The sequence below is a fragment of the Taudactylus pleione genome, unplaced genomic scaffold (genome assembly GCF_031769625.1).
Source record: "Taudactylus pleione unplaced genomic scaffold, aTauple2 ptg000032l, whole genome shotgun sequence".
NCBI classification, from domain to species: domain Eukaryota; kingdom Metazoa; phylum Chordata; class Amphibia; order Anura; family Myobatrachidae; genus Taudactylus; species Taudactylus pleione.
In genome coordinates this window covers 41,746,816-41,769,835 of record NW_028284434.1, presented here as the reverse complement: position 1 = coordinate 41,769,835, position 23,020 = coordinate 41,746,816, and the positions used below count along the sequence as shown (strand labels likewise).

At 47.9% G+C, this 23,020-nt stretch overlaps 2 protein-coding genes across 5 annotated transcripts in view; one reads left to right on the top strand and one right to left on the bottom strand.

The window, feature by feature from the left end:
• Positions 1-3,570, bottom strand: part of IQCE (IQ motif containing E) — a 57,994-nt gene extending 54,424 nt beyond the window's left edge. The window contains exons 1-2 of the mRNA XM_088452048.1: positions 3,492-3,570; positions 1,395-1,506 (exon numbers count right to left, since the gene is read on the bottom strand). Of these exons, the coding sequence (XP_088308174.1) occupies positions 1,395-1,448 (54 nt within the window). The 5' untranslated portion in view covers positions 1,449-1,506; positions 3,492-3,570. The remainder of the gene's footprint in view (positions 1-1,394; positions 1,507-3,491) is intronic.
• A 33-nt stretch (positions 3,571-3,603) lies between these two features.
• BRAT1 (BRCA1 associated ATM activator 1) overlaps positions 3,604-23,020 on the top strand; it is a 54,337-nt gene continuing 34,920 nt past the window's right edge. The window contains exons 1-7 of one of the 4 annotated variants that reach the window (XM_088452047.1): positions 3,604-3,676; positions 6,855-6,989; positions 7,741-7,895; positions 9,309-9,453; positions 17,375-17,744; positions 18,408-18,527; positions 20,248-20,339. In XM_088452047.1, coding sequence (XP_088308173.1) covers positions 3,661-3,676; positions 6,855-6,989; positions 7,741-7,895; positions 9,309-9,453; positions 17,375-17,744; positions 18,408-18,527; positions 20,248-20,339 — 1,033 coding nt within the window. In that variant the 5' untranslated portion in view covers positions 3,604-3,660. Of the gene's footprint in view, positions 3,684-3,991; positions 4,211-6,854; positions 6,990-7,740; positions 7,896-9,308; positions 9,454-17,374; positions 17,745-18,407; positions 18,528-20,247; positions 20,340-23,020 lie in introns of those variants that run through there. The other 3 variants (XM_088452046.1, XM_088452045.1, XM_088452044.1) reach the window with 3 other exon arrangements.

Below are 23,020 nucleotides of genomic sequence, written 5' to 3'. Positions count from 1 at the left end.
CAAGGTCTGTCTAAAAAGTTTGGTGAATGGTCTGATATGTCTGTATGCAACGCTTGCAACAAGGTCGAGCGAGTCTCCGCTGTCAGACTTTAGCTCATGGGGGTGCGAGGTAAAATCCACGTAAAAACCACCAAATCAGGCTCGTGCTAATTGAATAGGTCCAGCGCAGCAGTTAGCCACAAATATGCCCCTAGTTTTTACACCGGCTACCGAAACCGCCAAAATTAGTATCTGTACTTGTAACAGCCCCATGATAGGTGCAAGAGATCAGCAAGAAACAGGCTTTACTTCCCTGTATACATAACGGAAAATCACACGGAGCTTTAGTTACTACAAGTCATAGTGGTTACACGCCATCGCTTTGCCACTGCCTAGTTCCCGCACCAAAACGCCCTATTTCAAGAAAGACAGATCTGGCCAATATGCATCCGACTCAGAAAAGGGGGGGAATATGCAAAAATGTGTAAAGTCACTTCTACACATGCACTGTATGCAAAAACTCGCCCCTTGCATCCATGAGAGATCCGTGCAGACTAGAAACAGCCCCGAAGTGACTAAGTGATGTCTATAGATCCTAGCGAATGTATAGAATGTATAGCTTGCGCCCACAAAATGGCTGCCTTTACTGTGGGCATGATGAAGTGTCTTCGTCATGTCACTAGTATTGCTTCACATATTTTTTTTTTTTTTTAAATGGTGCCAAAAAGTGCACGCAGTGCCATACAGGATAACAAAATAAAACTATGCCGCAATGAAAGTATCAGGGAATAAGTACAATATACAATGGCCGACCATAGTATAAGTACATAACAAAGCCCAAACATTACAATAACAAAACAGACAGGGAAAGAGACCCGCAGGTGGTGTGTAGCTCAATTACAGATATGGTCAGCGCTCTGTACATTCACTGCAGGGAGGTTCGCAGCGTTGTTGTGTTGCAATACCACTGTCACAACCACATACATCTAACTACTATCTCTCGCTCGCACCTCTAACCCCACTTCACTGAATGGTAAAAATACCTCTATTACCCCTTTTACACTTGCTGCAATAACCCGGATTATTTCACGTGAACGTGCAGCAACCCGGGTTACTGTACTGTGTGAAAGGGCCAGGTTGAAATAAACTGGGAGGAGCGACCCGGCATTTCAACCCTGGTAACGAGCAGGGATGAACACGGGTTTAACACGGCTCGCAATGCAGTGAACGGGTAACCGCTAAAACAGTCTAGTGGGAATGCTACATCTATAGGGGACACATCTGCAGACAAATCTCATTTATTGACACATGTGTTAAATATTGTGACGTATAAAACTGTATTGAAGAAAACTCAGGACAATTTCCGCTATGTCATAAAGCAAATTAAAGGGACGAGCATGCATATGTTTACTTACCACATCCTCCAATTCTTCAGCTTCAGTCCCATTTTCAATGGATAGCCAAGACATTGCTTAATGTGGTCTACTGGCTACTGGGAAAATAATTTCTCATCCACAATCTGCAGTCCTATAAATATAAAGAACAATAGTTTAAAGAACTGTATTTTCCCCAAGTATGCGGTCAAGTATCTGTGTTTTATGCACATTTTACACAGAGAAAAAAATAGGGATAGTTATTCCTCAATGAACGCAGCCAACAAATGTGTTGGATTAAATTTCTGCAGCTGCCTGTCTGAATGTATGAGCGGCTTTATAAATGTACAAATGAATATGCCATTGGTATTCATCATTACTTACCCCATCCTCGTCGTGGTCCAGCGATGTCCCCCGCTTATCGCTGCCAGAAGGTGAGCGGGAGAAGTCTGCCCATTTCAGGCAAATCCATGCACCTTTTGACCCAGAAATAACATCTGTCGCGCTTGACATAGAAGCCAGCGACGGAATTCTAAGTCATGCATGAGGGTCAGTCCGCACATGTGCTAGACTTTCACCTGGTGGGGACCCAGCAGTGCCTGGAAGGCTGCTGTCGGGTCCTCATTGCCGGCAAAAGAGACAGCACCGATCTAGCCATTCATAGATGGTGAGAACGATGCAGCAACAACACTGAAAAGATGGCAAGTGCTAAAGGTGTTATGCATTGTTGTTAAATAGGGGCCCAAGTTTTCAGACATATAAATAACATATACCATTTTTATTTGAAAATGTTTCCTATATTCATATACAGAGGCAGGCTGGCCACATGGCTTACTGGAGTAGTGTTTTTTTTTCCAGAAAATCGGTTTAGTAGTTTTTGCGCCAACCTGGAACAGACAGACAGACACAACGCTCTTATTATATTAGTATAGATTTTTGTAAACTAGGAAGTGGGGAAGACAGGGACCCGGTCTTGGAGATCCAGTTTCATCAGGGCTGGTTCTGCTAATAAGAATTTGGCCGCAGCATTTGCAGGATTCTTGGAGGCTTCCACTCTGGAAAAGCCGCTGTATTTTAGGCAGATTACCCTCAAACCTTTCTTCTACTCCATTCCTTGTCCTTCCTACTTCTCTAGGGGGGAGAGATAAAGCCTTGGCCAGAGATAAAATGGGGAAGTTGCCCAAAGCAACTAAATGTATCCAGCACAGTCTTTGACATGACAGTTAGGAGTGCATTGCGGATTTTAGAACTTATGCTGGGTACACACTAAATGATGTGTACTCAGCACCATCTCGTTTGCGATGGGACCCGGCAGGGGTCTCTGCATCGGCAAGTGCGTACACACTTGCAGATGTCGGAAGAGACGGTGGGGCCATGCTGCATTTTACAGCATGGCCTCCGCTGAAGATATCACCCGTCACACCTGCATTCAGGTCCGACGGACGATGACGCTGACGATGTCGATCGATCTGGCGTAGAATCTACTGTGTACCCGGCTTTAGAACAACAACTTGATTCACTAACGTGTTGCAGGATAGTGCCCAATTTTCTGCTACTGCGCAGGTATGCCTAAATACTCGCACATCGCATGTACGCACAAAGGCACAGTGGGGATTGAGACACATGGTATCAGGAATGACTTGCAAAAGTGCAGGCCGTTCCTGGGCAGTGACTTTTAAAATGCGCAACAATGGCCTTTCTTATGGGAGTGTCACAGCCGTGGCTGCGAGTTTTTGCGCATACAGACGTTTCATCGTTCACAATGGAGGCCATACTCAGACGGGAAAGCTGCACTTGCCATAGGGGGCGACCGATGGTGGCATCTATAAATGCTCCAGGCAGTCTCAGTCCTTGCACAGTACACGCATGTATGTACACCAGTGAAAGGGCTCTGTAGAGGATCTGCATAAAGTCGCAGACAGGTAACCACGGACAGACTCTTCTGCAACCACCTCTGAATCAGGTCCTATTAATCTGTGTATTTAGATGTAAAATAAATTGATAATACAGTTATTTGTATTTTAAGAAAATATTTGCATTATATTCCTATACAATCCTATTGTGCTTTAGCTTTTTCCACCCTGTACAGCCCCCCTCAATGGGTAATCACAGACCATCTCCATCACCCAATCCTCTCACCTGCACCCCCGCATCCAGCAGCACACACGGGTCTAAGGATCACCCGGGGATCCCTGTGTCACAGCGAGTCCTTAGCAACCGCAACCAAGGAGGGTGCAAGCACTTCCACTGCAACCCGGAGCCTTTTCTGGACCGGACGACGTTCTGGAATCCTCGGCGGCCATATTTGATGTGGGCAAAATACAGTAAGTGGTAAGGAGTAATAAAGCGGCGTTAAATATATGAGTAGATCTGTGGATGGCACAGCAGCAATTATCAGGATACTGGTATTAGTGCTAGTAGCGTCTTTATTTGGGAAGTCGAATCTGCAATTTGTATGATCCAAGAGAAGAGTTTACACATCGGGGTAGGGAACTCAACACCAGTCTGAGAATGGCGCTTCCTGATTAAAAATGGTCGATTTTTTACATGAATCAATATTTTCTAAGCAATATATGATATATATAAATCTAGTTTAAGAAAATACATATTCCCACAACAAAGATGGCCACCGCGGATCTAAGTTTTAGGATGATGCCATGGGCCAGCGCCGTAGTTGCTGGATCTAAGGCTGTATATCCAGTGCTGCATGGAGAGGGAGCCTGGGCTCAGAGGTCTGGTTACACTTTATACTATTAGTACCTAAATATCACGGAGTTACCTGTTTGCAGCTAGTTATAGGCAGAATTACTGAATTGTAAGGAACGTGATATATTATACACAAAGATCCAATGTAAGAAGTAAGTAATTGTGTGTGTTTGTGTATTATATGTAAATGTGCCCATACATTAATAGAACTTGAGATATTTGACGTTACATTTACACTTCCTGAGCAACAGAAATCTTGGGGCCAGCACACTCATGTTTTTGGGGCCCCCCTATCCCCTCCCAGTAGGTACATGTAGGTTGGCCATTGGCTAATCCTGTGTCTCTCCAGCCTCATCCCCAACTGTGTCTCTAAAGGTGCCCACACACAGCGATTTTTTTTCCCGATCTGGCTGATTCCGACACATTGGAACGACAGGTCGGGTAAAAAATGCCCAAATCGTGAGTCCCCAATCACTATGCGATGTGTGCCCCCGCAGGTCGCACATCTCATCTAGAGATCTGCCGTGTAGTACAGGCAGATCTGACAATCTAGGACACAATGCACTTTAAAAAAGTCTGGCTGCAGGAGATCAGATGAAGATTGGACAGCATATCGTGTGTATATCGTGTGCTGAGCTGCCGGGGAGAATTTCAAGGGAAATCGGACACATCGTCGGATTGTAAGTATATCGGTATGTGTGTGGGCACCTTAATGCTGGCCATACACGGGACGATTGATCACACGATTTGGGCTGTTTTTACAGGTTGGACAGACCAATGTTATGAAAATAGTTGTATTTTGAGTCTTCTGCGACCACGATGCACGTCCCCACCTTCGTCTAGTTGGATCGCAGATCAGATGGTTTTGCAGAGAGACCTCAACCTATCGTGTATGATTTGAAGTCTTGTGTGAAGTCTCATCCCCCCCCCCCCCGCATCTCTTGGACTCATTCCCCAGCACCCCCCACCGTGTCTCTCTGCCTCATTCCCCAGCCCCCCCCTGCGTTTTGTCAGACTATAATTAGTCGGTTGGTAACCCTAGTCACACCCCACCCAAATCTACATCTCTCTGCACATGTTACATCTGCCCCACCTGCAGCACAACATGGTCTGGCCAAGGTGCAATGTTACCTGCTCAGCCCCTGCAGTAAGTGTGGCCACATTTCTCATCTAGTTGTTGGTAATGATTGCCGTACCGTTACTACGCCCGCATGTGGACACGCTCATAGGGGACAATGCTGCAGCCCATAATCACTCAGCAGTGTTAGCTGCACATAGCATAAGATAAAGGGGGTTTTACATGTTATATGTCCATAATCTGACTCTGATGTGTGGCTGTAACTTGCAGCCTACTGTAAATGAGGCCCTATGGTTGGAACCTGGTGACAGAATATGAGGAGTAAATATTATATTACACATTGATCTATTCTAGGCCATCCCCATTGCTCCTGTCATTTTAGCCAGTAACTGGTCAGTTAATCAAAAATCACTGTTCTTATTATAATTAAAGCCAAGTTATAATAGTGCGTTATATAGTAAAGGAAGTGGACTTGTCACAATGAGAACATTTAATATATCCAAGATCTAAGTAACAATAACATTATTATTATCAGTATTTATATAGCGCACACATATTCTGCGGCGCTTTACAGACAATATTTGGCCATTCACATCAGTCCCTGCCCCAGTGGAGCTTACACTCTATATTCCCTATCACATGCGCACACACATACACACTAGGGGTAATTTGTGTTGGGAGCCAATTAACCTACCAGTATATTTTTGGAGTGTGGGAGGAAACCGGAGAACCCGGAGTAAACCCATGCAAGCACAGCGAGAATATACAAACTCCCCACAGATAGGGCCGTGGTGGGAATCGAACCCATGATCTCAGTGCTGTGAGGCATTAATGCTAACCATTACACAGTCTGTGCTGCCCATTGAATTGAATATATTCAAATAATCAAAAATTATATATATCAGAAACCATATAACAAAACCTTATGTATTTATACATTTGACACCAAGTAGAACCAATGTTAAAAATCATACATAGGACACCAACACGCTGCAAATATTGTACAGGATTTATAAAGAGATCCTTATTGTAATCTGAGCTGTATGTAATTATCCCCTTACAGCATCCGTGTCCCGCTAAATATTTGTCACGTCAGTGAAGGTAATGTAGGGGTATAAATTTTTCAGAGTTGTTGTTTACCTTTTTAAGTTGTGGTCAGTAATGTCCTCCTACATTGTTGGAATCTGTGGTCTGCACACAGGGGAATACCAGCGGTGTTATGTAACGTGGATAAGCCAGTTCTGGTGGGCAGTCGGTCCAGCAATAGATTCCCTGAGTAGTAAAGGCAGATGTAAAGGGGAATTCCCAATTTATAGCCGTGCTGTTTCTCCTAATCATTCTCTTGTCCCAGCAAAGTGTTGCTAATCTGCATAACGAGCAGCAGCTTATATTTAATATTATTTCACTTTATAGTTGCTCAATATTTTAAGCCTTACTGGTGCCAGGATGTTAGAGGTTTCTCCACCTTTTCGTGTCTGACAATGAGTAAACCTCTAAAATAAAATGTATATACTGTATGTAAGTATCCAGGGAGATTGCATATAGAACGTCTCAGCTGAAGTCAAATCAGTTATCAGCCTCAGTAAATAAAACTTCTATAATGATCTCAGAGACCGCCATCCATTCTACTTCTTACCACACAATACTAGAAATGACATTTATTCTGTAAGAATTCCCATATGTACATAGTGGTAATGTAAGTGTGATGTCTCTTACAGAGCTCCCTATGGATGCAGAGTGTGCCCAGCTGCTGCCTCACGTCTGTGGGATACTGGCTGACAGCAGGCAGCTTGTGACCGATGACTCCATCTATGAGAAGCTGCTGGATTGGTTCAAGTCTTTGCTTTTGACAGGTGAGTTCAGCTTTCCAAAGTACACACATGTGATTATGTAGAATTGTGTGACTGTAACATTTGCAGCCGGAGAGATGGGCCCTGATATTCTGTGATACTGAGCCTTTGGCTCCAAATCTGCACAATCTATCTATAACGCAGCACTTATGGACAGATTATGGGCCTGAATCTGACTCGGCCTCAAGTACAATTGCAGATGGATCTCACGGACCTCGGCATACTGCGCATTCGCTAAAGGTAGAAATCGTCGACTGTGCACGCGCAATTTCAGGCATATGGTCACGGCTTGAAGACCACACATTCCAGGAAATGGGCATTTATGGCCAGTAACCAAGTGGCGGAAATGCGATTGTGCGGAACTGTCCTATCTGGTGAGAGTGTTGCAGGTGTGTAAGCCGACTTCTGTGCACGATCGTAGCGCACAGACAGGGATGGGACAGTTTCAGCCGGATCATCTGCACCCAGCACGGAGTGGGTACAAATACAGATACTAATGGTGGAAGCTGTGAACATAAAAACCGTGGGTAGGATAGGCTTCCACATGCATTGCAGATGCATGGATCTTCCACATGCTCGGGCAGATTCTCACATTAACATAAGTAAGTAATTATAATGCAACGGCCAGACAGAAAAGAGGCCGCAGATGTGTCCCACTAAGAATCAGCCCCTATGTGTCTCTCTGTGGTGTATGGTATAATTTATGTTAAATATCAATATTGTTTATGCTGGAGACTTATTTCCTTCCTTCTAGCACCGCCTGAGATGTTGTTGGATGAGAATGGATGTATTGTAGGACTTCTTCAGCAGGTGCTGAATGTGGGAGAGACAGAGCCAAGCCTCCTCGCCTTTTCCATGAGATTAGTAGGGATGTTGGCAGCTCAGGAAGGAGGATATAAATATCTGCTGGTAAGAGGAAATGTTTAACAACCCTAATGAAGATCTACATGTAAACTATATTAGTTGAGGGTACTGTATGAATAGGGAGGCCAATCCTGGGATCGGCGGGATCCCGGGATTTGGGCCTAACATTGGCGGGATTTCAATCCTGGGATTTGAGGACTAATGTTTCCAGGCGTTATTTAGTGGTTTTCAGCCACGCAGCAGGACGCCGGGACAGCCAGGCAGCGTCTGAGCCAGTGCTGTAGGTGCGCAGCACGTCGTGATGTTAGAAGTCACGCCACACTGGCCAGTCCCTTTGGCCGTGCCCGTCTACCCCATTAACTAAGTCAATCCCGGGATTGCGTTTTCAATCCTGTATGTATGAATCTAGAAATCTTCAGTGAAACATAAGTTGTACCAGACAGAGAACCTTCTCTCTCTACATATTACCATTCATGAAAGCAGAACATGGAAGCCCCTGCCCCCATTAGTAGAGCAATTGACCATTTCCAATGACCCTGGCAGTGTGCGAGATGCTCACTCTTGAACCTTTCCATTTGTTTGCTCCATAGTAAATGTACATAACTCAGGTAAGTTTATTGTTGGCAGCTGATTGAATGGCCATGGGGGCAATCCACAGGAGAATGTGTTATCTGGAGTTCTGGAGGCTGCTTCCTATTGGTTACTCCACCAAGATAATCTGAATAATTATCTAAATGCACCAATGGCACAGTGCCCAAAGCTGCATTAGTTTCTTGGCTTACACAGCTGTGGCTTTAGGAACAAAACGACTGTCAGACTGTGCCATAATCATACTCAGGGGAGCCAGAGTTTTATAAATACGTGAGTGTCACTAATACTAAACGGGACGCAGCCAACATACGCATCTCTGCCTATCCACAGGTGACTCTGATTCGTACACATCTCGGTCGTTGTGTTACGTCAGTGAAATGGATGTAACTTGGCAGCAGCTGAGCATATGTACGTTACTGAGCCGTCTGCTGGGCATGTAGCCAGAGTTGCTCACTATTCAGAGTGTGTATGCCAAGGGGATGCCTAGTTCAGTTGTGTCTCTTGTACCTGGCATGGGGTAGGTGATGTCGGCTGCTCTAGTGTACGCAGGGCTGGGGGAGGTGCAGCAGCAGACATCCATGCGACTGCACCAAATACGAGCGGCTACTCACATTAGACCTCCGTTCAATGCCGCTGTATGGAATTTCTTCAGACGTGCACGTGACTTAGGCCCTTTGTGTGTCTGAGAAAACAGGCATATGGGAGATGTTATGTAGCCACTTATCGGGGTCATACTGTGCAGTTAGGTGATGGTATCTAGGATGTATCCATCACTGTTTGGTTGATTCCCCATCTTACACCACTGGTCAGTTACCTCCCTTGTGCAGGTAGTATTTATAAACATGTATTTCCTAATGTGTTTTTCAGAGAGACAATATTGTACAGGATATGTTTGGGCAATGTAGTCATAGTAACGTTACGTGGGAGGATGCCTCAGTTAGGAGAGCCTGGATACAAGGTCTGCTCAGTATGGTACATCATCGGGAGGCGCTAAACTTTTTACATACAGCCGGTGAGTACATCTGTATTATATGCTGTTATATATATGGCCAGTTATATGATGAGGAAGCAGAGGGCCATATCAGGGAGCCTTTCTGTCTAAATAGTTGAATTTTGTGTTACATGAGCTATTTGCTTTTAGCTCTCATCCAATCTGGGGGACACTGGATTCTAACCCCCGCCAGGGAGGCAACTGCATCCCATTATCCTAACCTGAATTACAGTATGTATCTTTCACAGGCTCAGCTCTATTCCTGCTCATTCCCTTGGTTCCCAGTAAAATTGCTAGCAGGGAAAGTGGGTCTGGCCTCGTCCCTGCCTAGTATATACTATTACTGGGTCTGCTCTTCAGCACCAGCTTTCAATAGAGTCTTCTTTAGGGGGAGATGGTTCTGGCCTTCTGTACTTTCGTACCATCAGATTCATGTCCTCCACTGCATGTCACTAGTAGGAGGCCTGGTCTCTCTCAGGGGTGCAGTGAGCCTTACCATTCCCTGGCATCCAGATACTGCTTCTGGTGTCTGCCTCAGATTCATTCATTTATTAGCTTTGTTGCCAAACCTATCTCCTACAACTCGTCTGTATCGCTAGTGCTGGCTGTACATCTGCTCTACTAGTTTTCAGTTGGGCATGGATCAGTGGCTGTGTGGACTTTGGGTCTGATTCAGAAATGTACGTTAACCCGATGGGCATGCGCAGCCCTCCATTTATGAGCCCTGTTTCAGTGCCTGCCAGCCGCAGCCTGACAGAATGCGAAATTTCTACTTCAGGGTCCATAGGGGGTCCACAGGGTTGACCTTGGGGGTATAGCTGGATCTGGATCCACGGGCACCACGCAGTTAAAGCTTTGCTGCTCCCAGGATGCACTTGGGTCCGTCCTCCTCTATACCCCGCCCCGGCCACAGGCACCTCAGTTTTAGTTGGTGCCCGGCCGGAGTCGGGTCACCCTGTCGCAGTGGGGCTGCAGGAGCAGCCCCTAAGCTTTATTTTAAAAGAGAAATTTTTTATTTTTTTCTACTTTTTTTACACTGTTAGAGCGGCAGCATCAGACTGTCCTTTAGGACGTCCACGCTGCGGGCTCTGGGGACTCCCTTGACTGCTGCCGGACGCGACGGGGATCAGGTAAGCCGCGGGTCGCCGCGTGCGGCGGGCCGCGGATACTTCAATGCAGTCAGGAGCCTCCGGTCTCTGGGGACAGACCGGAGGCGCTAGCGGCGGCGGCGGGCTCCCCCTCAATTGAGGAATACCCCGCGTGTACGCTAGACCACCAGGGTATCAGGCTGGTAGCGGGACCGGCAACCCGGGGGTTAATTGCTAGCCAGGGGAGGCAGCCTTCCCTGTCTAGTGGCTCCTCCCCTCAGCTCAGCGCGCCTTTCAACTAGGAGTCTGGCGTCGCTGAGCTGCTCTTATCTCTCGGCCACTCCTCCTCTGAGGTCTCCGGCGGCCATCTTTACTGGCACATCGCAGACTCCCAGGCGGTATCAAGTGGACCGGTCCCCCTGTGTACCTCTCCCCTGCAAAAGGACAGTGTACACAGCGCTATAGCCCTCCCAGACACTGAATCTGGGTGGTTGATTGTAGCGGAAGGTGCAGTGAGTATAACTTTTCTGCATTGTATGTGACTATTGCTAGTGCTGCCTGTCTGTGACTTATTCTCCTTACTGTCAGCTTATAACTATCCCTTTCCTTCTCCTACGGCCCGGCAGGTGTGTGGGGGAAGGGCGTTTTTCTGAGACCCTCACTTATATAAAACACGTATTAGTGGGGTCAGTCACATACTGTTGTGTGCTACACAGTTCCATATCTGGGCTGTTGTGTCGCATACTGGTGAGTGCGCGGGTGTTAAAACCGTAATTCCTCTGGTGATACCTATTTCTTGTGATTTACGGTATCATGTCTGATGAGGAGACTGAGCGCTCTGTGGCTCCTGTGCTATTTTCCTGCAGACGTTGTGCTGCTGGAGTTGATGGGGAGGACTTATCTCAGGATGGTCTGTGCGGGCGGTGCCAGCTGGTACCGGGCCCCTCCAACCCCCCTGTATCACAGGACCCTCCTTGGGCGATGTTTTCACAGGTGCTGGCGTCTATTGCGGACCGGTTATCGGTCCCATCAGCGGTCCCTTCTAGGGCGTTACCGCAGCCCACCATCCCCCATTCCCCGAGGGTTCCACAAATGTTGCGGTCTTCCCCCGGGGCCCAGACTGTGGGTCCTTACTCGGGACTGCCTGTGTATGTGCAGTCTTCCCCAGGGACGCGTCAGTCTGTAGTGCCTTTGCAGAGTTTTGCTCCGACGGCTCCTCCGCCTTGGGTGGATGTTCTATCCAGCTCCGTACAGAGTCTGGCGGCTTCATCCTCAGCGTTTCAGTCCATGTTGCAAGGTGATGTGCCACCAAGGGTGTCTAAACGTCCGGTTGTGAGTTCACTAGCTGCGCAGTTGTCGGACTCGGAAGTGTCCTCAGATGATGGAGAAATCCATGAGGACTCTGACGTCATGGGGCAGGAGGTGGAAGCTAAGTCCTCCATTAATGTTCCAGCCTTAGTTAGGGCGGTGCGGGCTATCCTACATGTTGAGGATGATGCGCCGGCTCCTAGGTCGAAGTGTCCTAATTTTAAAAAGGCCAAGGTGACCTCAACTGTGTTCCCCCTGTCTGATCAATTATCGGATCATATGGCGGCGGCCTGGCAATTACCTAGTAAGTGGTTCCATCCACAGAAGAGGTTGGCGGCGAACTATCCTTTTCCTGAAGCTCATTGCAGGAAATGGGAAACTCCGCCAGCGGTGGATTCCCACGTTACCCGCTTGATCAAAAGCGCGACGCTGCCATTGCCGTCTATCTCCTCTTTGAAGGATCCCACGGACAGGAAGGTGGAGACTTGTTTAAAGTCCATTTATTCTCTTTCCGGGGCGGTGGCTCGCCCGTCCATGGCTATCTCCTGGGTGGCTAAAGCCATTGAGGCATGGGCCAATGCCTTGGAGGATACCTTTCCTGATGAGGCTCCGGATATCCAGAGAGCATTAGTGGGACAGATGCGGGATGCAGCTTCCTATATTGGGGAAGCGTCTTTGGATGCCAGCCTGCTCACTTCTAGGGTGTCGGCTGCAGCGGTGTCTGCTCGGCGCTCCCTGTGGCTGGGGTCCTGGAGGGCTGATGCAGATTCAAAAAAGGGTCTGGAGGCCTTGCCTTTTAATGGTGATTTACTATTTGGTCCGGATTTGGACAGAATAGTGGATACTTTGGCTAAGTCCAAGTCGGCTTTTCTCCCTTCGGCCTCTGCGCCGGCTAAAGTGAGGAGCTCTGCCTTTCGGTCCTTTCGGGTTCAGGGTAAGGCCAAGGGCCAGTCCTTCCCGAGACATTCGGCGACCAAGGCCGCACCCAAGCCCAAGAAGCAGGCATGGAGTGCTCGGCGCCCTTCTTCCAAGCAGGAGGATAAGCCTGCTGCCTGATGGGACGGGCCTCTCTCTGGGGGACCCCAGAGTGGGAGGCCGACTTCTCCAATTCGCCCAGTGTTGGCACAATACCACCACGGATGCCTGGGTTCGAGAAGTAGTCTCTCAGGGGTACGCCCTGTCTTTTCGGTTCAGGCCGCCCCACCAGTTTTTCTGTACGAGTCCTTCTCTGGACAAGACCAAAGCTGGTCAGATTCAGGTAGCTATAGAATCCTTGCTACAAGCAGGGGTCATTGTTCCCGTTCCGCAGTCTCAGCGCGGGACGGGGTACTATTCTACTCTGTTTCTGGTACAGAAACCCAATGGTTCTCATCGCCCTATCCTGAATTTGAAGTCTCTGAACAGATACCTCAGAGTTCCCAGGTTCAGGATGGAAACGTTACGTTCCATCATTCTGGCGATGGAACCCGGGGATTATATGGTCTCCCTCGATATCCAGGACGCCTATCTCCATGTGCCCATAGCACCGGCACATCAGCGGTATCTGAGGTTTGCTATCCTGAACCATCACTACCAATTTCGGGCGTTGCCTTTTGGCCTTTCCACGGCTCCGAGGGTGTTCACCAAGGTGATGGCGGTTATGGCTGCCCACCTTCGGGGTCAGGGTCTACGTCTGTTGCCGTACCTGGACGATCTTCTGCTGCTGGCGAGCTCCCCGGAGGTGCTTCTTCGACATCTCCACCTGACCATTGCTTGTCTTCAAGCACACGGGTGGTTGATAAACTGGAAGAAGTCCTCCCTGATTCCATCACAGCGGATGGCTCATTTGGGAGCCCTGCTGGATTCTCGTCAGCAGCGGATTTTCCTGACTCCAGAGAAGGTCTCCTCCCTGCAGCTGCGGATACACAGTTGCCTGAGCAGTTGCCGCCTGTCGGTCCATTCAGCTATGAGAGTTCTGGGGTCCATGGTGTCGACATTCGACATGGTGGAATTTGCCCAGTTCCATTCCCGGCCCCTGCAGGGGCTGATTCTATCGGAATGGAACGGGTTACCTCACCGTATCCGCTCTCAGATGCTGGTGTTGTCCGCGGAGGTTCGGCAGTCTTTGGCTTGGTGGCTTCAGACGGCGCATCTGGTCGAGGGGCGCCCCTTTTGGATCCCGGACTGGGTCCTGCTCACGACGGATGCCAGTCTTCGGGGTTGGGGGGCAGTGACCGGCTCATTATCGCTTCAGGGTCGTTGGTCCGCGGAAGAAGCACTTCTCCCCATCAACATCCTGGAACTGCGGGCTGTGTACAGGGCCCTGCAGTCGTCCGGCCCCGCTCTTCACGGGAGGGCGGTTCAGGTGCAGTCCGACAACGCCACCACTGTGGCGTACATCAACCGCCAAGGGGGAACTCGCAGTCGGGCAGCAATGTCGGAGGTGTCTCGCATTCTTGCTTGGGCGGAGTGTCACGTTCCAGCGATCTCGGCAGTCTTCATTCCCGGAGTCCTCAATTGGGAGGCGGACTTCCTCAGCCGTCACGATGTGCATCCCGGGGAATGGTCGCTTCACCCAGAGGTGTTTCAGCTACTCGTGGACAGGTGGGGGCTGCCGGAGCTGGACTTGATGGCCTCCCGTCACAATCACAAGTTGCCCGTTTACGGGTCAAGGACAAGAGACGCAGGCGCCTGTCTGGTAGACGCTCTGTCGGTGAAATGGACGTTTCACCTGGCGTATCTGTTTCCTCCGATATCCTTACTTCCTCGGGTTCTGCGGAAATTCAAGCAGGACGGCAGCACGCTCGTGCTGGTGGCTCCGGCGTGGCCCAGACGTCCTTGGTACTCCGATCTGAGGTGCCTCTCCATCGACGCTCCGTACCTTCTTCCTCAGCGTCGGGACCTGTTGTCTCAGGGGCCCTGCCTTTACCCGGATCTGGGTTGGCTGTCTTTGACGGCGTGGCTCTTGAGACAGCCGTCTTGAGGTCTAGGGGTTTCTCCAGTTCAGTGATTGGTACCATGCTTAGGGCACGCAAGCCTGCTTCCGCGCGGATTTACCACAGGGTGTGGCGCACTTATTTTCAGTGGTGTGAATCCAGAAACTATGATCCGCAGGTGTTCCGGGTTTCCAGAATCTTGGAATTTCTTCAATCGGGTTTGGACCTCGGCTTACGCCTGGCCTCTCTGAAGGTTCATGTGTCTGCTTTGTCCGTGTGGTTTCAGCGACGGATTGCTACACTGCCAGATGTTTACACCTTTTTCCAAGGTGTTCTCAGGATCCAGCCTCCCTTCGTGCCTCCGGTGGCTCCGTGGGACTTGACGGTGGTACTGAGGGTCTTGCAGGGTCCTCCTTTTGAGCCGCTTGAGTCGGTGGAGCTCAAGTGGCTGACGTTTAAGACCATTTTTCTCCTGGCAATTGCTTCGGCCAGGAGGGTTTCAGAATTGGGGGCGCTTTCCTGTCGCCCTCCTTTTCTGATTTTTCACCAGGACAGGGCAGTGCTCCGCACGCGTCCTGAGTTTTTGCCCAAAGTGGTTTCAAAGTTCCACATTAATCAGGAACTTGTTGTGCCAGCTTTTCAGTCACCTGATCTTTCTGCTGGTGAGGCTTCCTTGGATGTGGTCCGGGCACTTAGAATCTATGTGGACCGGACTGCTTCGGTTAGGAAGTCGGATTCTTTGTTTGTCCTCTTCGGTTTTCACAAGAGGGGTTGGCCTGCCAACAAGCAAACGTTAGCCCGTTGGCTTCGTTCAGTTATTTGTGAGGCTTATGCGCAGGAGGGTTTACCTGTGCCAGCCTCTGTTAAGGCTCATTCCACTCGTTCTGTGGGTCCCTCTTGGGCTGCTAGACGTGGCGCCTCCGCTGTTCAGCTGTGTAAGGCGGCTACTTGGTCTTCAATTCAGACGTTTTTGAGGTTTTATGCGTTTGACACCTTCGCCTCTCAGGATGCATCCTTTGGCTCGCCGGGTACTCCTTTCAGCACAGGAGCGTCCCCGCCCTTAGTTGAACTGCTTTGGGACATCCCCAAGGTCAACCCTGTGGACCCCCTATGGACCCTGAAGTAGAAAACAAGAGATATGGTAAGAACTTACCTTTGTTATCTCTGTTTCTACGAAGTCCATAGGGTCCACAGGGCGCCCTCCCTGACGCACCTGGCTTCAAATGGGCTGTGTGGCTGGTCACCGGTTTTCCGTCTCCCATTTCTGTGAGTATGGTTTCTTGTGTGTTCCAGTCTTCCTTCTCTCTGTTTAGTCTCCTCCTCCGGCTTTAGCTGCTTACCAACTGAGGTGCCTGTGGCCGGGGCGGGGTATAGAGGAGGACGGACCCAAGTGCATCCTGGGAGCAGCAAAGCTTTAACTGCGTGGTGCCCGTGGATCCAGATCCAGCTATACCCCCAAGGTCAACCCTGTGGACCCTATGGACTTCGTAGAAACAGAGATAACAAAGGTAAGTTCTTACCATATCTCTTGTTTTTTGGGAGGCGGACCAGGAGCGTTCATGACCAGCGTTCCCAGTAACGGGGCCATGTTACCCTCCTTTACTGGGAGACAAGAGGCCAGGGTCTGTGTCAGTGGACGCAAATTTCCTGTACTCGCAAACTGCCAGGACGCGATTATTTTGCTGCCACAGCCTGACCAAAGGGGCCACCATTGCGACCGATGTTAGCAACGGTGATCTCGGGCTGTGATCTTGATCACAGCGCTAGGATGGCAGATGCAGCAAGAAGGTGTCTGTTTCCTACAGACACCTCTTGTTGCATTTTAGATGGATGGAATTGTACAGCCGCTTGTGTGAGGCTCTGCTATTCCGTCCATCCCTGAATTGGCGGGGTTTAACTGCCTATCAAGATAACAGATTGGCACTAGAAGCTCTGCTATGAGCTCCATCCCTCCTGTGGGACAGCCACCTTTGTATCCTGTCGCAGATACCACTACAGCAGCAGAGGCATATGTAACCTAGTGGGGTTTCGATTGATGTTTCGTCCTAGAATTTTATCGACCATAACACTGACTTCTCAATCGAATCTACATCGAGTCTTTAATCCCTGAGTGGCAGTTACTCGTGTGAGAGGTCCATGGTAAATAACACATTCATATGAAGCACGTCTTTGCTTCAGCTGTTGTCTCGCTGGCCTTTATAATTTCTTATTGCATGTAAAAGCTGTCCGAGAAGGAAATCTGACCATAAGACACTGTCAGGGCAATACCCATTCATTTCAATAGGAAAGCATACTTTATAAAGTCACTAGTAATAAGGAAATGGCATATGTCGTGTCACCCTAGCCCCCACCCCGCTATGAGTAGAGATTTTTCCCGACTTTGCACCTGCTCTGGGGCTGCAGGAATAAAGCTGTGTTAAATACTATTGAAAATTACAGCTGCTGACTTTCCGGCAGTTAATTGGATATCGAAAATCTTGGGCCCGATCATGTTAACGCGCAAATCGGGTTAGCGCTACTAGTTGAATATGCCCCATAGTGACAATAAAGTTGTATTTAAATGTGAGGTTTGAATTGAATCTCTATGACAATGCTGTTTGATATCACGCTGTCTGTGTTGTATCCTGCCAGGAGTAACAGAGCTGATGCTGAATCTGCTGATGGATTCCAGCCTGTTTGTAGCATCGGCAGCCAATGACCTGGTAGCTCACGTGTTCATCATTTGCGTGAGACTGGATGGACACCCAGATGGCGGCAGTATATCCCATCTACCTGATATCGCACATACAATCCTCAGGCATTTAGAGAAGTTACTCACCTCCGGTAATTCCCAATTGGTCAGTCAGTCACTGAGATCTCTGACTGCCATCTTCAGAGGCTGCACCCATTCCGTGGCTGAGATGCTTTGGCCACGGACAGCAGAGCTGATCATCCCTCTCATGGACCAGAAACCTGTTCATGCTGCGGCTCATCTGGAGGGACTGCTTCTTGCTGTGACCAGGTAACCTGTATAATAGGCAGCACACATGGAACTCAATATATACGTGACCTCTTCACACTAGCTGGACCATTACTACGTGCATGAGGTTATTGGCTGACACGGACGTCTATAGTGGACAGTTGCACATTGCTGTTGCCGGGCACCTGATCAGTGGGATGTATGCAATTATCCTATGTGTGTTAATAAATTGCTCACTGATCTGTTTATTTGGTTATCTGGCTAAATGACTGGATGTAATGTTAGGCTCCGAGAGTGTCCATATCCTTCAGCTGGCTCACTAATATTATGTCTCACCTTTAGCTTAAGTTTCTTCATTAATATTTTGTGCATATATTTAGTTATTTTTTATAGTTGACGTATCATGTACTATTACAAATCTATAGTTTCTGGTATCATTTTCAATCAGTCTCCTGTGGATCATTAGGCTGCTCTATTGGCCGCTGTCTTACATTAAGACTATAGGGCAAATGTATCAAAGCTTGATGTGAGATATATATGACCAACCAATCAGCTTCTAACTTAAATTTTGCAGGCTGTGTTTAAAAAATGATAGTTAGGAGCTGATTGGTTGGTGATATATATCTCACAATTTTATCTCACATCAAGCTTTGATACATATGCTCCTATGACTCAGTACACTGACATTATTCTTTGTTCTCCCAGGTTCCCTGATTTCTCTAATGCTGACTACAATCTATGGACTGTGATGAAACGTGCACTGAAAAACCTAAATCCATTCCAGGCTGGTTCCCTGGCGTTTGGCATTCTGAGATTAGAGCATTGGTTAGTACATCCTTCAGTAATATTATTTTATTGGTATTATCCATTAGAAATCTTGCGTTGTACATGGAGTTTTATCTGAAAATGTTTATTGCAGTGCTTCATACGAGTAAAACGGATGGGGAACCTTTTTTCTGCCGAGGGCTATTTTGATATATATACCATTATTGCGGGCCTGGTGCAGACCACGGCCCCTCCGTGTGACATCGCACAGGACGGGGCCGCAATCGCCGGTGATTACAGCAATGCCCAGATCATCCTGAGGATGCTTTGGGAAGCTCTAAGGGCAGCGGTGTGACTGTCTGAAGCGTCCTAAGGACACTCCAGACGGCACTGCTGCATAGATGCTGGCTGCAGGGTGCCATTCTAGGCTAGCAGAAAAAAATCTTAGAGGGCGAGTCCAAATGATTCCGCGGGCCTTATACGGCCCCCGGGCCTGAGGTTCCCCATACCTGGTGTACAGCAACCCGGGTCACCTCAGTCTGTACATAGCTCCGCCACTGCTCTGTCCTGCCCACCCCCTCTCTGTCCGCTGTTATGCCCCGAAGCCTCTCTATCCACTCTGCCCTCTTGCTCTGTCCGGCCCCCTCTCTCCATTGCTCCACTCTTACCTACTCACCCCCTCTCTGCTGCTCTGTCATGTGTCGCCCCCCATTCTGTCGCTGCTGTGATGTCTCTTGCTTGGGTGATCATGTTCAGTACAGGCTGAAACTAGAACTCATCGTATAATAACAACATTCTGATACAGACTTTGTGCAAAATGTAACAGAGTCTGAGTTTTGATAATGTGCGAGTATAGCACTATACTTGCACATTTCAGAACTTACCCTATGTAATAGGATGTGAGAACATGTAAATTCACATATTTCTCACACTCCTGCAACTTGCAATGCCGAAACTCGTATCCAGATGTTTTCCCATGGACTTTCCCTTACAACTCGGCCAATCTAATACAGGTTGAGTCTCCCTTATCCAAATATTCCGAAATGCGGACTATTCCGAAATACAGAATATTTTCAGCATGACTGAGATAATTAAACCTTTGCTTTTTGATGGTTCATTGTACACGAACTTTGTTTAAGGCACACAATTAATAAAAATAAAGTATAAAATGACCTATAGGCTTTGTGCATAAGGTGTATATGAAACATAAATTAATTTCATGTATGTACACAAACTTTGAGCCACAAAATTAGTGAAAATATTGTATAAAATTACTTTCAGACTGTGTATATAAGGTGTATATGAATCACAAATGTATTCTGTGTTTAGATTTGGGCCCTATTCCTAAGACATTTCAATATGGTATACAAATAGTCCAAAATACGGAATATTCCAATATCCAAAATACCCCTGGTCCCAAGCATTTTGGATATGGGAGACTTAAGCTCTAGTTTTTTTCACACAGAAGCATGCACGGATCTTGCTGATCTGTCTATGCCTCTTTGTAACTTGCACCTTGTAATGAATAATATTAATGTAATCAGTTACAAGGTGCGAGTCAAACTGGGACCCTTAAACTCCGCACCCTATTACATTTGCGGGTTTGGGGACAAACTTGCACCTTCCAAATGTGCGAGAAGGTGCCAGTTTGGCCCTTTAAGTGAATTATGACAGAACAAAGTGAACAACGTCTGTCTTTTTCCTCTTTGCAGAATATAACTATTTTGATTATTATGTTTTTCAAACGCCTTTCATATATTCTTTGATTCTGTGTATTTAGTCCCCAAGATGTGGGTCTACAGGCTGCATGTGTGATCCTCCACCCGCTGGACTGTGTGCTGAGGATTTCATCTGAAACTATCGGACAACCAGGTATGTAAAGCTGGCCACACACTAGACCAACTTACATCCAACCAGACAACTTGTTGATTGGTTGGAATGAAAATCTGGTAACGTATGGGAGTAACTGATGATCAGCAATTTGCCCCTAAATGCCAGAAAACAGGTGAAAATGGTCGTCAGACAAGTTTGTTAAATGTTTGATCTAAACAATTTGTTCAAACAACAGTTTTGGTCCATTTTCCAGCATTTGGGAGCAAATTGCTGATTGTCATTTGCTTTTATACCGTACCAGATTTTCATTCCAACCAATCAACTAGTTGGCTGGTTGGACAGATAATCTTTAGATGTGTGGCCAGCTTTAGTGTTTAACTCATCCGTCTGAAGCCAGACTGTTACCTTGAGTTTCTTCTTCACCCTTCCATAGGGGACACATGGACTTCAGGCTGGCAGATGGTGTCTGGGCACCAGTTAAATTCTTCAGAATTGTGCAGCCCAGGCTCCTCCACACCTAAACCCTGTCCCCAGCCCCAGACAGGCCAGTCTAAAGTTTGATACCGCAGCAGTGGGCACCGTTACAGAGGGGCTGCTCTGTAACAGGCAGCGCCAGTGGCCAGGTCCTCGCAGCACACGGAGTATCCTAGCCACAGGCGGAAACCGGGGGCGACCAGGTAAGGCAACTCCCTGCTTGCAGGGAGCCGCATTAGCCTGGCTTTCACCACCGGTGCTGGAGACCACCGGTGGTGCTGACAGCGGAAGGCTGGGATGCCTGCACCCCTGCTAGACCACCAGGACACTTAGCAGCGAGGGGTCTGAAAAGTGGGCTCTATGTCAGTAGGAGGAGGTAGGCTCTTCCCGGTTAGTCCCTCCACCAGCCTATGGTGTGATCCCTCACGGAGGCTGCCCGCCATCAGGTTACTCTTCCTCTCTCTTCCCTTGCACAGACGCTGAGCGGCTATTTTACAGCGGTGCTGCCACAGTTAGTCTTCAGAGAGGTTGGCTCCTGTCTCCCTGTATATTTCCGCTCAGGTCAGGTTATACAGTTTAGCTCCATCCAGCTGAATGGGGTTGGTTTGTGGAGCATTATCTGCCTGTAATATCTTTTATGCATTGAATGTGACTGTGTGTTTGTTCTCATTTCTAAACTCTGTGCTATTTTTCTTTCTGTTGCTGGGAAAGGGGTTAATTCCCCCTTGGTTAAGCCCCACTCATTGTTAAATTTGTGTGGCCCCTACATTCAGTGCAGTTTCTTATTGCACACCTCTGTTATATAGCTTGGTGTGTGGAACTTAGCTTGGAATTCTGTAACATGTCTTCCAAGAACAAAGCGACAAAAGGAGGTGTAGGCTCCTTGCTGCGTACATGTAGAAATTGTTCTGCTGGTCTTTCCCCACAGGATGTTGTCCAGGATGGTCTCTGTATCCGGTGTTGCACAGGCACGCAGTGAGAGATCATGTTGCAGTTGGTGGGTCGCCTCACAACTCCCGCGCCTGTCCTGTCTGCGTTTGGGGGTTCAAGCTGCCCGTATTATGCAGTCTCATCTGCAGCTTCCTGCGCTAGAGCCCCCATGGATGAGCACCTCCTCCCAGTCAGTGCAGGATTTAGCAAAGGTGTCTGCCTCCTTTCAGCAGATGCTGGACAAGGACCGTACTTTTGGATGCAGACCGTCCAGGCGTGAGAGCTCTGTCTTCCAGACGGGAGATGATTCAGATTTGGAAATCTCCTCAGACCAGAAGGAGGAAGAGACCTCATCTGCTCAGGAAGACTCTCTCCCTCAGGTGGACGTGGTCGTCTTGGTTAGGGCGGTTAGAATGGTCTTTTCTATTGAGGACAAGGAGCCGGCCCCTAAATCCAAGGTTCCGGTTTTCAAGCATCAGAAAAGTGTTTCAGTAAATCTGAACAACATGAGGAAATGCTAGCAGAGGCTTGGGCCGCTCCTAGGCGGTTTCAAGTCTCTAAGTGCATTGCGTCCTTGTACCCGCTCCCTGCCGACGAGCGTAACAAGCGGGAGTCTCCTCCTCCTGTTGACGCGCATATTGCCAGTCTTATCAAGAATTCTACCCCTAATACGGCTTCCCTTAAGGATCTGACGGATAAGAAGTTGGAAAATTACCTTAAGGTATTTATCCTCATGCAGCTGCTATCGCACGTCTGGCCCTTGCATGTGCGTAGGTGGTCAAATAAAGAAAAAGGGAAGGGGAAGAAAGGAGAACTCACCGCACAGGTAACAATAACACCAAAATGTCAAGTTTAAATTGAGAGTTATTTATAGATAATAATCAATCAAAGCTTGAAAGATAAGGGGGGCGCTATATCCACAATATTACCATAAACACATGTGTGTAAGTTTATAGAAGTTGTGGTGGTGCTGCTCAGAGTGAACGGATACAGAACACAAAAAGGGAAAAGGTCCAAGGACCAAATCCAAGACTCTATAGTGGAGCACTCATATAGCTAATCAGTATAAATAAAATATAACTTTTAATGAATATTGTATGTAAAATTGGACTTGCATAACATACAAACACTGAACATTATAAAGGAAGGGAGTGTAAGGGAGAAACGTATTTATCCCTGTGAAGACGGCGAAATATAAAGACAATACAACACACATTCACAAAAAATACACAATACTAGATAGTATTGGTGTGACAAAAACAGTGTATAAAATACACTCAGGTCATATAAATGTTCAAGGATTAATAATCAAATAT